At 41.5% G+C, this 14,590-nt stretch overlaps 1 protein-coding gene across 1 annotated transcript in view; it reads left to right on the forward strand.

The window, feature by feature from the left end:
• LOC146064305 (fetuin-B-like) overlaps positions 1-12,254 on the forward strand; it is a 17,247-nt gene extending 4,993 nt beyond the window's left edge. Inside the window, exons 2-7 of the mRNA XM_083177630.1 lie at positions 545-667; positions 3,432-3,519; positions 4,183-4,349; positions 4,990-5,103; positions 8,784-8,867; positions 11,616-12,254. Coding sequence (XP_083033756.1) covers positions 545-667; positions 3,432-3,519; positions 4,183-4,349; positions 4,990-5,103; positions 8,784-8,867; positions 11,616-12,179 — 1,140 coding nt within the window. The 3' untranslated portion in view covers positions 12,180-12,254. The remainder of the gene's footprint in view (positions 1-544; positions 668-3,431; positions 3,520-4,182; positions 4,350-4,989; positions 5,104-8,783; positions 8,868-11,615) is intronic.
• Positions 12,255-14,590: the final 2,336 nt, after the last annotated feature.

A 14,590-nucleotide genomic window follows, 5' to 3' on the forward strand; every position in this document is an offset into this window, starting at 1 on the left:
ACAGGACCATGCACAGATCTCAATGATCTGTGCAGGGTTCTGGCCAATTCCCATATCAGAACCTGGTCTGATTTTTTGGCGAATTTAAGACACATTTCCCAAATTCGCATCTCATTAAATATGTGAATTGTATACTTTTCAATGGGAAAACATCTGGATGCGAGTTCTGGCGCGAGTAAAAATCAGTGCTTTTTGCAGTTTTTCGCATTTCATTAAATATGCGAATTCGGGATTTCGGCCGTTTTTCGCGAAAATATTGCAAAAGTCACATTTTCGCATCTCATTAAATGTCACCCTATATATATATATACATATATATATATATATATATATATATATATATACACCTACACACGAGTTATATATACACACACACACACACACAGTATATAAGCAACAAATGCTGTGTTTGCCTCTGTAAACATGTATATGTTTATGATATTCTCAAAAAGATCCTGACCTACTCTCATATATTAGCTATCCAATCTATACAATCAGTAATACTGTAACCTTTTTTGTTCATTTTGTATTTTTATGATCTCAGACATCTAAAATCCCTGGAGGAAACGTGTACTACATAGACTTTACAGTCATTGAAACAGATTGCTCTGTTGTGAGCGGAAAGAAATGGAAAGAATGCAGCAGCGATATTCCGTTCCATGAACAGGCAAGTAATAAAATTGAGGTCAAGTATAAAAAAAAGGTCGACAATAACAATGTCTGCATTCATAGGGGGAAATTTACTAAGATGAGAGTTGAGCTGCTATGGGAAACCACTCAGATACTATCTATTATCTTCTAGAAAGTGCTAAATAAATAAGTAGATTCTGATTGGTTGCTCATAGCAACATCCCATGTGAAATACAACTCCCATCTTAGTAAATATCCCTAATAATGGTGAAACCAACAGGTGAAATGTTGTAATTTTCAGAATGTTGGCATTAGGGCACTGGCGTAACTATAGCACCGCATCCCCCGCCACCACGGGGGGCGCTGTGCTTATGGGGGCGCCGGGGGCTGCGGTGCTATAGTTACACCTCTCCCAATCCTCCGCAGGCTTACCTATTTCGCTGGTCCCGGCGGCTCCGTTCTTCTGCTGAGGACCACCACAAAATGGCCACCCCTATATAGCACACAGTTCTCTGAAACTGTCTGCTGTATGGGGTGGTCCTCAGCAGAAGAACGGAGCCGCCGGGACCAGCGCGAAAGGTAAGGCTGCGGGGGATTGGGGGGGGGTGAATTGGCGGCGGGGGGGGGGGCGCCCAAAACGTAGCTACGCCGCTGCATTAGGGACAGGCTACAGATGGGGGTTAGAGTTAAGCAAAAGGTTTAAGGTGAGGAGTATGTTTATGGGTTAGGGATAGCAGGAAGATACTGTATTCACTCAAACCCCGAATTATCAGAGGTCCGATTTTTCTTGTTCCAATTATTAGCAAATCAGCAATAGAGTTAGATTTGCAATAAAAATCGCACTTTGCCATGACCAAACAATTGCACTTTCCCATTGAAAACATCAAAACGCACAAATATGACACTTATAAAATGCACAAAAATAGACCCCTTTGTGGCAGGGAAGTTTGACAGTAGCATGCATAGATCAGTCAGATCCATGCATGCTTCTGTCTGTAAAAGTGTGTAAAAATTTTAAATGAAGAAAAAAAAATGGTGTGGGGTTCCCCCACGAGCATAGCCAGCCCCATGCTCCAAAAGATAGCAGTGTAATACTACAGCTGGGGCCCCCGGCCAAAGCATTCTCACTGGGACTGGTCAGACCGAGCCGGGGTCCTAGGAGGAGTGGGGACCACACCAAACCAAACAAAGGGGTCACCCTCCCCCTCCTAGGCCCCCCCACCACCCCCAGGCCAGGGCTTAAGCCCAGGGCTTTCCACAGCACCCATGGGTAGTTGGTGTTGGGTTCATAGTTTTAGTGTAAAATTGAGAAATAAATAAATATCATTGGGTTCTGCTGTGAAACAATAAGTACCAGTAAGTCTCCTTATATGCAGGAACTTGAAGAATCACGTCCCTGCATGTGGGGCAGAACACATGATCTGTCGGGCAGAACCAATACTTAAATAAAGACACACGTACATGCACCTCATACAGTATAACTTTAATAACATACATACATACTTACCTCTCGACACATGGATCATTCCCCTTGTCTATGCAGAAATACATTAGGTACCTGTGAAAAGAATACTCACCTACTCCAGTGTAGATCTCGCTCTCCTCAGTCCAGAGTAGGCATCCATGGGTTAAAATAAAAAAAGAGTGGAGGGAACCAGGGAGCCGGGCAGGGGAAACTGCAGCGCCAATGAATGAATAGGACCTCTCTCCCTTGCCTGCTTCCCCTGACCGGTCCCTCGTTCCCTGCGCCACCCCCCCCCCCCCTCCGCCATTATGCTGTAAGACGACATTGTAGTTAAGTACTGTATATTGTACATGCTCAGGATAGTGTGTTTGCACATCCCCAGTAATTATTTCCCTGCATCTCTGTACTGGGCATGCACAAAGTGATAAAACAGGGGGAGGCCCTATGGTCATTCTCAGGACTATTGGGTTTAGTACTGTAGATCTGACAAATTATGTATTGTCAAGGATTAGGATCAAGATTGACTTTGAACAAAAAAGCACTCACTAGCTATTTGGGTCATTTGGGACATTCTGTGTTGCTGTGATGAGAACATTGTGTAGGAAGGTGTGTACCTGTAGAAGTATTGTGTACTGTAAACGGCTGTGTGTCTGAACGGAATGGGATCATTGGTTCGACCAAATGTTGGTCGACAGTCATTACGTCGACTCCGTTGGGTTGACATACTGGAAGGTCGACAGGGGTCTAGGTCGATATGGGTCAAGGTCGATAGGTGTCTAGGTCGACATGGGACAAAGTCAACAGGTGTCTAGGTCGACATGGGTTAGATCGACATGGTGCGTTAGATCAATGTGGGTTAGGTTGACAGTCAAAAGGTTGACATGGGGTTTTTCTCATGGCTCGCTGCGCTTTCCATGCTTTGGGCATGTTGCCTCACTACGCTCGGCACACTATTTTATTCTTCCACCACGCCCTAGTGGATGGTAGGGTATGAAATAATTCCTGTCGGCACATGGAAACAGTGGAAAAACCCCATGTCGACATTTTGACTGTCAACCTAACCCATGTCGACCTAACACATGTGTTGACCTAGACACCTGTCAACCTTGTCCCATGTCGACCTTGACCCATGTTGACCTAGACCCCTGTCGACCTTTCAGTATGTCGACCCAACGGTGTCGACCTAATGACTGTCGACCATCTTATGGTCATCTCATCGACCATATCCCGTGTGAACAGGTATACTGTATTTTACAGAGGTGTGTCTATATAGAGCAGGAGTGACCCCACACTGAAGGCTTGTATATTTATTAAAGCAATGCTTTTTACATTATAGGCAACTGGTAACTGCAAAGCCATTATTCTAATATCCAAGCCATCAAGAATACTGAAACTGTTGAAGTACGACTGCACCGTGACTCCAGGTATAACAATATGGGGGATATATTTATGTGGGTGGTGGCTGGTTACTGGTGAATGTGGGGTGGCTTATGGACTGTTATACCTCCAAACATGACCCTCTCCAGGAGGGACACAATGCTCTGTTTCTGGACTTTCCTAGTAATGTATGCTTACCATCACCTGTTTAAAACAGGTTAATGGATAAGAAAGGCGTTTCATCACAGGTGATGGCAATTATAAATTAAGAGAGAAGTCCAGGAATAGAGCATTGTGGGCCTTATTCTAGTTCACTCTTTCTGACAAAATCCTTCTTAGATGGACAACAAAACCATGTGCACTGCAGGTGGGGCAGATGTAAAATGTGCAGAGAGAGTTAGATTTGGGTGAGTTATTTTGTTTCTGTGCAGGGTAAATACTGACTGCTTTATTTTTACACTGCAATATAGATCTCACTTTGAAGTAAAACCCCACCCAAATCTAATTGTCTCTGCACAAGTAACATCTACCCCCCTGCAGTGCACGCGGTTTTGTCCATCTAAGATGGATTTTGTCAGAAAGAGTGAACTAGAATAAGGCCATGTGTCCCTCCTGGAGAGGGTCATGTTGGGAGGTATGGACTGTTGCAGTACTATTATTCAGTGGTAACAGGTGAGGACAATTAATCTAAAACTTTGTTTTGTTACCAGTTCCTGGCAGTATAATATACAGGATATGTCCAGACTGCCCTACAGTGGTAACTGATATCACACCTAATATCAAAGCAACTGCGGACCGCTTGGTTACAAAATTCAATAAAGATAGCAACGAGACCAATCTTTATAAAGTGGACAATATAGACAGAGTGAGATCACAGGTAAGCATTTGTTCATGTCAGAGATCAATCATGCTACAAGATTCTTGCTGCTTGCTTATTAATTTAATAAATGACATAAATGTAATGGTTTGCCCTCCAGCTGGGTCCTGGCACCTGTGCAATGGATCTGGCAGATGCTGGGACATGCATATGTGCACAAATGGTGACAGGATCACGCATGCACAAGACACCAGCTTTTAGGGGCTGCATCAGCAGCAGCCCAAAAATCCCAAAGGTAGTACATACCACCCCCAGAGACTGTCTGTTCTGTGTGTGATTGGCAGGTAGCACTTCCAATGGGATTCATTGCCAGTGGCAGTCACAGTGTAGCCAGTGCTTGGACTGCAACTGACTCACTAGGTTGATAGATTTTACTGCGGGTCTGCAGACCGTAGATAAAATACCGCATTGGCACCATTTTTCGCTCTCCCAGTGTCTACTATAGTTTCTGTTTAATTCTGTAACTCCTCTACTATTAAATTACCCCATTTTAGTCCATACATTAGTGCATATTTATTTACTGCCATTGTTATTATTGAAAATTTGAAAGATTTAAGATCACATTTTCTGTGAATTCGAGATCTTAAAAATAATCCACAAATTGCATAATAACATCACTTTTTGACTTTTGTTTTTCCAGTGGGTGGTCGGACCATCTTACTTCTTCTATTTCACTATTAAAGAAACTGTTTGCACGAAAGCACAGGCTGATGTTAACCTAGAAAACTGCAATGAACTAAATGACAATGAAACAGTAAGTAAAACATTTTGCAGAAACTGGACCATGCTTTGGGGCACATTTATTAAGCTCGGTGAAGTGATTAAGTGTCTGGTTTTTATCACCGGCCAATCAGAACCTAACTGTGAAGTTACAGGCTTGGTTTGAAAAATGACAGGTAGGAGCTGATTGGTCAGTGATAAAAACCCATGTTCTGGGGTTTTTTTTTAAGTCAACTAAAAAAATAATAATATGAAAAATGTCTAAAACTTTTACCATACTCTGGAACATGTCAAATGGCTCCAATGATTTCTTCCTATTTTTGGAACTAGTTCTAAAAATCTAAAATAACACCCCTCTAAGAAAGTTGCTGACAGCTTCCAGGCACTGATGAAAATGTATTGTTTCCAAACAATACTACACCATTCAGGAGACATTGGAGGTTATTCTGGTTGATTCGCAAGGCTGCGAATTCACAGCCTTGCGAGTCCACCAAACCCCGCCAAGTGAATGCCAGGCCATCCGCCCAATGCCAGGCCGCCCGCCCCCTCTCGCAGTGTGGGTTCGCCCGCACTAGCTGCAAATGGATATTTAACATAAATATCCATGCGTAGGCTAGGGGGAACCACCCCCATCATTCGATGGTCGCCTACCTTCCAATGATGGTGAAGGTGCACGCATATCTAAGTGACTCTCAGGTCACTTAGATATGCACACCCCCCATGCCCCCTCCCACAATCCTGGGTGCGTGCAACCGGCAAACACCCTGTTCACCGTGGCCGCATGCACCCTACGTCTGCACATGCACAGAAGGGACCTGAATAAGGTCCATCCTGGGGCTGATGTAGAGTGACATTACACCAATGGCATATAGGTAAGTTTTTGCACTGGCCATGCCTAGTAAGTGTACATTATGATAAATTGTCATAAACAAGTCGCTTCTGCTGTCCATGCGTACAAGTTGTTTAAAGAGATGCATGTGTGCAGAAATATGCAATAATTGTGTTCACTATTTTTCTGAATAATAAATGACCAGTTTTGCTACCAGCTCTCCATCATCTCCAGTGTGTGTGCTTAAAATGCAAATATATATATCAGAGCTTCCATTGCTGCTATAACACATACATGTACCCAGAAAAAACTTGATAACATTGTTTTCAATTTAGATGCTGAAAAAGCGTTTGATAAAATAGCCTGGTCGCATTTGAATAGGGTGCTGCACTTTCGATGTTTTGGCACGTCTTTTTGTGATGTTATACGCACCTTTTAACATACACCTATGGCAAAAGTAGTAGTTAATAACATCTCCTCCCTACCATTTATTTTAGAGAGAGGCACTAGGCAGGGATGTCCCCTGTCCCCCCTCCTCTTTACCTTGGAGCCCCTTAGACGTTATATTTTACAACTTCCGGAATTCAAAGGGATCCAAATAGGTAAAAGGTAACTCCGTATTATGGCATTTGCGGACGATATTTTACTTTTTATCTCCAAACCTCATCATACTATTCCCTTACTTTTTGAGACAATAAATACATTTTCATCCTTTGCAGGATTTTCAGTTAATTTTGAAAAATCAGAAGCCCTTGCTATACATAGTCAGGTTAGATTGGGTTGGACCACTCCGTTTCCCTTCCGATGGGCTAGCTCTTAGATCACATACTTAGGTATTCAATTACCATCTAATCCCATCTATCTTTACTCCAATAATTTACAGTTTATTACTCACAAAATTTTAACTGGAGTCTCTGGAGTTCCTTACCACTTAATTTCTGGGCAGGTGTAATTTAATCAAGACGGCCAGCTTCTCTAAACTGTTATATGTACTTCAAATGACCCCACTTTTAGTTTCTAAGTCAGATTTATCTCTTCTTAATTCCGCAATTACTAAATTTATTTGGAATAACAAAAGATGTACTCCTCTGTCCCTCAATTCTCTCCTACATACTAATCTTCACACCCTAAAAATCCCCCACTGCCCAGGCATGGAAGCTGTCCAGGAGGTCTCTTGGTCTCCAATTTTTATGTTCCCCTTTTCTCCCAATATATTATATAGTGGGAGAAAAGGGGATATATTGGCAATTATATATATTGGCAATTTAGAATTTCAACAAGAAACGGCTGCAATGCCCTTCACTACATGGCGTTCGCACAGCATCCTAGGAATTCGCAACCTTTTGAATTCCTCTAATACACCACTTCTGTTTGATGAGGTGAAGGAGAAATTTAATATTAACCCTAACCATAGATTATATTATGCCCAAGCAATTCATTACGTACAGGTAGTATTGCCTAGTCTACAAGATGCTGACTATATCAATCCTATGGACTCACTTATACATACGGGCACATACTCTACATCTTCTATTTATTCACAAATCCGAGTTGAGATTGATCTTGAAACCGAATTAGCACAAACTCATAAGTGGGCCTCCCAAATTGCTTCAATATCTTATGAACATATAATTGAAGCCTTTTACTCATCTTTGAAGCTATTCCGGAAGCCCATGCCAGGAAATGTCCTACAAGATACTCCACCGTGCATATCTATCCCCCAAAAGGAGACATGTAATGGGCATATCTGACACTGCAGGCTGCACCAAATGTCTTGCTGCAGAAGCTGATATTATGCATTGTTTTTGGGAATGCCCACAAATTCGAAAATTTTGGTCTGACCTACATGTCTATGGTACTACATTCGTGGGCATCTCATTTCATTGTACTGCCCCTTGGGCAATCTTCAGATTTTTTGCAGACCAACTGGACATTCCTAGAGATGATAGAAAACTAATAATGATTTCATCAGCTGTAGGCAATAAAGCAATCCTGCAACAATGGATCAACGATGTTGGTCTCACAATACCCATGGTTACTTGTCGTCTAATCTTTTTATTTACAATGGACTGGCTGGAGTCCTCACAACAGAAAGAAACTTTGACACCCGTCCTATTCCATTGCTGGGATAAATTTTTTCAGACCCTGCCTCCCGCAACTAAACTTGCTCTCAAGCAATGCTTTCAATCCACAACATGGTACGCTTACCAACTCCTTGATAATAAAAACCCTATTCTCATATAAGATCTTTTCTTTAACTTCCTCACCTTACTCTCTTGACATGCCCCTCCTCTCCCTCTTCCTCTTCTTGAGTGAACCTCTTCTATGAATGGATTATCCTATGGATGGATCTGCGACCTTTGAGACTAGGTAGACATTAATGGTTTGTTTGATTTAATGTTGTTTAAGTTGATTTGTTCTTAATTTTGGACGAAACCAAATATTATTTTATACACATCCCTATAGGTAGAAAACAGGTTGTAACATCCTATTGACTACGAGATTCTCATACCATGCCTGTCATTTGTAGAGTGTTGTGGTACATGTAACTTGCTCTGAGCAAGGTAACCCCCCATTTCCATGTGTGATTGATATTGTTGTATTTTAAAAAAAAGTTTTAAACTTTCTGTCATTGGATTTGTAATTGTCTTCAACTATTACGTACAGTACGTGGAATGTATACTGTTTGATTGTCTTTGTATATTCTAATATAACCATACTTTCAATGTATGTTACCCCACCATTTAAGTTTCAATAAAATATATATTGGCAAAAAAATGCAAATATATAGGCAACATTTTTTAGGGCTCCCTCTTACTCATCTCACATTTATTTCAGTGAATAAAACGTAATTTTTGTGTATATTCTATTTGTCTCACTCACAGCATGTTGGTTTCTGCAAAGGAAGCTCATTTATTTCTTTACCCGATAAAGTGGAAAATCTAAGCGTCTCCTGTGAAATCTATGAGGTAATAAATCTATTTAATCTACGATAATCAAAGAACTGATATCGAATAGAAGTACAGTAGGGATTCTAATCCAGGTCATATATTGCATTAATTGCACCAAATAAGGAAAGTAAGGAATGCAAGATATGAAAGGGATTTGTTCTTTCATTTACATTAAAACTGAACATTTTAATTGAATAAAATAAATCCAACAAATCAGAAATAAAAATGTAAATCTCCATGAAAAAAGACCAACCAATTAATTTAAATGATTGTTCATTGAAAGCTAATGACCCTTCACTGAAAGTGGTCAGTGTTAGGAAATGTATTGGCTTTCATAGAAGGGGAATCCCATTTAACTTTGGATATCGTCCTTTAGTGTACCGAGCAGTCGGTTGATAATTAGGGAAATCTTTTTTGTTTTTCTCTATTTGGTCAGATCAATCACAAAGAAAGAAGATGTGATTGTCTTTTTCATTGGAACTACAGTGGATAGAAAAAAAAAGGTAACTGTCAATCACTTGCAGTTACCTGAGGCTGTGCTGGTTTCTCTACAAGTGACTGACAGCTGCCTCTACTCTGAGAACAGATGCTGCCTATTCAATAATTAAAGTGCATTTTTAATTTCTTTACCAGCCGTTTCTGTCTTGCAGAGTAAACTGCAATTCTCACAGTAACCTCGTTAATTTACAATGACTCAATATGAGACCAAGCAAGTAGACATGGAATTTCACGTAAATCTGAAGTAGAAGCCTCCTGTTTAAAGATGATATAGCAATTTTTGAATATAGCAGGGAACATTTTCTGCAGGAAAAATCATGTATTTTTACACATCATCCAACACAGAGGCAGGACTGCTATTGGTGCAGCAGGTGCGGTGCACTGGGGCCCGCTCCTGCCCCTGTCACCTTTTTTCCTGTCACCCACTGTTTTTCCCTCTGCCTCCCCCTGCCTCTCCATATCATCCACTGCCATGTTGCATATTGTCGACTTGGGTTGGGGTGGAGAAGGGGGGCCCAAATTATATTATTGCACCTGGGCTCACCACCCACGAGTTCTGACATTGATCCAACTGGTAAATACAGAGATCTTTATAGTATCTGAATGAGTCTAGAACATGTATCCAACTTAGGGGGTGAGTCTAATCCTCTCGGATGGGGGAAATTTGGCCTCTTTCCGATGGTTGGGGAACTGTGCAAGCACATGGTCTTTTATGTGCATGTGCAGGTCCCCTTTGCGTACGACTTCGGCGACTTGCATAGTCACTGAGCCATTTGCAGAAATCGGGTGGGCTGGGGCGGATGGCGTTGGTGCCCATTGTCGCCCATGGGAACACCCAGTGTTTCATGGGCAACCCCATGGGAATGGGGGCAGGCCAATGCATGCCGTGGGCGAGCGGCAGCCCTGTTTCCACTGACTTTTATTTGCAAAGCGAGGAGAAATCATTTGTTGGTCGGCAACCATCAAATTATTTATTCAGCATCGGCGGCATGCGAGGGGATCTGTCTTCCTTACACATCACCTCACATGGTAGCAAAGGGACTCAGCAGCAGGGGGCATAGGTGCGGATTTATGTTTTTGCTGGTGGGTGCTCAAGCCAAAAATATAGAGGAGTGGTCTCATGGGGAAGGGGTGTGGCCACAATTTAATACCAATGTATATTATGGGGCACAGTTGTCTCCAATATTCAAATTACGGCAACAGAGTTCCACATACATAAATGCCCCCACAGTGCAGGTACATAAATGCCCCCATAGTGCAGGTACATAAATTTCCCCCACAGTGCAGGTACTCCATAGACAGAATACACTCTTTCCAGCATACTGTTTCCCAGGTGGCAGGTCTGGCGATTAGGCAGCGGGACTTGGGCCCGTGGGTACAGAATCGGCACCTATGGCAGGGGTGGTATTTGGTATTTGGTATTTGGTGGGACGGGCACTCGGTAAGCTGTGATCCTTGCAGCTTCCCAAGTCAACCAGAATCAGCCCCTTAATGTATTCTAGATTTTTCACAGGTGCAGCATAAATCAGCAGTTAAAAACATGAATGCATGCTATTAAAAAATAAGTTGTATAATAAAATTCACATGCAGAAGTAACAAGTTTAATTAAAACAAAAACATAAAGAAATTACAAAATGGGGACAATATGCCATATTCACTCTGTACACTCAAAACAATATAGGAGCTTGGTGTGTGAGTCCAGCTTATGCAACAAGTACTGCTTCATTCATTTTATCTTACCGAGTTTTTTTCCCAACAATAGGGTACATTACATACTTGCCTACCCTCCCAGATTGAACTGGAGTCTTCCGAAAATCTGGTTCCCCTCCCGGCCCCCCGGGAAGGTGGGCAAGTCTCCCGCATGCCCACCAAAGCCCCTCACCACCACACACACACACACACACACATCCCCCGGAAAAATGTTGGAATTTGCAGATCCGCGGGAGGGGGCATGACTAAAATTATGCAAATCACATCATTTTGAGTCATTTTAGCCCCGCCTCCTCCTCGCAGACCCGCAAATCGCTGAGTTTGAGTGGATTGGGGGTGGGGCTTTGAGAGTCAGCCTTGTCTCAGCCCCCCCCCCCCCCCCCCCCGATGTGCAGATTAGGTTGTCCTCTCCGGGCTTCTCCCGCTGAGGCAACCTCAAAGGTAGGTAATTATGGTACATTATAGTAAGTGTAGAATTGTTTTACTGTTCCCACACCCATATCGTCTACATGATTTCCTTAATTAATTAGCATTTATTTTGCATTCAATACTTTTCAGGATGATGATAATGATGAACATGAACATGGACACTGTGATCATGGAAAAGATAGCTCGAGGTCAGAACAAGGAAAGGAAAAGCCTGATTCCAAAGGACCTGGCAAGTCAGGAAAAGATCATCATGGTGGTGGTGGACATGGTCCAGAACGGAGAGGTCATAAACACCACCACTGCCGCCCACATCATCATAAACATGGGCGCCATCACCGTCATCACCATCATCACCAAGATTTTAACCAAACTAGCCAGCATGACCATTCAAACTATCGACACAGACATCATGGACATCACAATCGTACCGCAGCTGGAAGACACGGCTCATCATCTGAAGAACATAATCATAAGAGATCATATGTCAAAAAATCAAAGGGAAGCATTCATATTTCCTATAGTGCAGATGATTCTCAAATTGCCCCATCTCCAAGTGGCCCTCGCCCACCTTATGTACCAGGTGCTCATAGAAGTAAGCTTGAGTTTCCAAAAGAAGTTTCACCACTGAAAACATGTCCTGGTGAACCACTGGAGGACCTTCCACCAATTCTGAAGGATATTCTTTCTATATAGAGTGCATGAAAAAGATTTAAAACGTAATATGAAAGGCATAAGTTAAAAAGTGAATAAACATTTATGAAATCTAAATTATATTAGTAATGTTGTTTTTTAGAGATATATTACCAGTCAACATTATTCCTTCTTATTCTACTACTACTAATAATATTAATAATAATAATAATAATAATGTTATAGATCTCTGTCTCCAGCGGGACTCAAAGCGGGATGCTTTACAGACATCAAAAACAATGCACATAATACAGAAGTTTTAAGTTATAAAGCAATAGACAAGTCACAAAGTAAAAAAAAAAAGTTACCATATGTACTCGAGTATAAGTCGACCCGAATATAAGCCGAGGCACCTAATTTTACAACAAAAAAAACTGGGAAAATCTATTGACTCTAGTGGGACCCTCACTCGAGTATAAGCCGAGGGAGCTTTTTCAGCATAAAAAATGTTCTGAAAAAGTAGGCTTATACTCGAGTATATATGGTAAGTATAATCCAAGATTGATGTGGGTATTTTTGACTGGTTATGTATATCACACTCACAAGGTACCAGGTGAGGCAGCCATCTTGGGCACACTTCTTAGAATAACCCTGGGCTGAATAAGTTACCCAGGAAGAGATGACACAAAATAGAGTGATTGCAGTATCCCAACGCTCAGAGTAGGGTCCCAACAAAATCAAGAGGTCCATGTATTTATAGGTATCATCCCAATTACAATTGTACCAGGGGAGGCAGCCACTCACAAAGGTTACACTGTGGAAGGGGAGTCATACAAGGGCCCAATGCATATATGGGAAAACTGACACTTGTCTAGTGGTATGATATTTCCTGTACAGAAAGATCCACTTGAAGTACATCCTGCCTGCGGAGGAACCACTCAAGCCAGCCATCTGGGTTGCACTGCGTAGATTTTTCTGGCAAGATGCGCAATCAGTGGAGATACACACTACAGGAATAGCACAGAGTGGGTATGAAGTGCACTATCCAAATAAAAAAATAAAAGCACATGGTAAGAACACATTTGCAGGAGGGATTATTTAACTATTTATTTATCTTAAACCTTGAGTTTTTATTTTGTAATGTTAATTTCTACAGTTTACATGTCCTAATAAACCAGGGATAGGGGACAAAAGAGAAATGAGGTATAAACCCCATTGTGGGGCTCCGTTGAGGAGGGTAATGCCAGCTACAGCTTAGAAGCCTGGGGGCTTCTCTCCGCAGTGGTGCTTGAAGAATCTGACACAGATCTCTACCAGCATAATCCATAGCCACTGGCATCACTCTGCGCATGCCCAGATGGACTCCCAGGTCATAAACTGGTACTAATTGTATATGTTAGTGCATATGCCACTGGTTCCCAAAATATGGGCTGTGGCACACATGGGCTGCCTTGGGGTACTTGCATGATTGCCTTGTTTTGGTGGTCCAGAACCAATTAAAATTATTTATGGACAATAAGACAGGTAAACGAGTGAACATAAATGACAAACATAAACAAAACTTGTCCCTCAACACATAATTGAACATAAATATGAAATAAATACGGTATATATAAATTTTATATATATATATATATATATATATATATATATATATATATATATATATACAGGTCGAGTATCCCGTATCCGAATATCCGTTATCCGAATTATTCCGAAATACGGACATTCCAGAAAGTGAAAAAAAAATTTTTTTTTGCTAAAAACTCACTGGGGACATTTGTAACAGCATCACTGGGGACATGATATGTAACTGGCACTATATATGTGCAAGACAATGATTGCTTGGCATTCAAATTCAGTGCTGAGATAGTACACACATTTTGTTTCACGTTTTGAAACCTTGTTTTTTGAACAATTAAAATATGTTTGTGTGTATTTTATGTGGTAATAAAATATATTTGTGTGTATATTATGTGTTTATACAGCATAAATGCAAGATACTTCAAAATACATCATTGAAATATTAAAATATTCCGAAATACGGAATAATCCGTTATCCAAAATTCTCCTGGTCCCGAGCATTTTGGATACGGGATACTCAACCTGTATATAGCATTGAGAGAAAAACGAGGACACTCACCGGACTTCATACAAGGATAATCAACCTTTTAATCCATCTTCAGCAGTTCAAACATAAAGTGCAATGTGCATGACAGTGGGCCACGGGCCAACGTTTCGGTCTGCCCCCAGACCTTTGTCAAGGCCCTCACTATCTCCTCCTAAAGTGACTAGCTATCAGGAAGAAGCTTTTTGTGGTTCTTGCTGACACGGTAGGGATGGACCTGAAACGTCTAGCTGATGGGAGAATATCAAACAAGTTATGGCCAGGGTGGAGTTTGTCCGCCATGATCTTCCCTGCTTAAGTATTGTTCCCTTACAATAGGGAGGTCCGTCCCAATAATATTCTCTGC

Source organism: Crinia signifera, chromosome 3, assembly GCF_055691185.1.
Source record: "Crinia signifera chromosome 3, ASM5569118v1, whole genome shotgun sequence".
NCBI classification, from domain to species: Eukaryota; Metazoa; Chordata; class Amphibia; order Anura; family Myobatrachidae; genus Crinia; species Crinia signifera.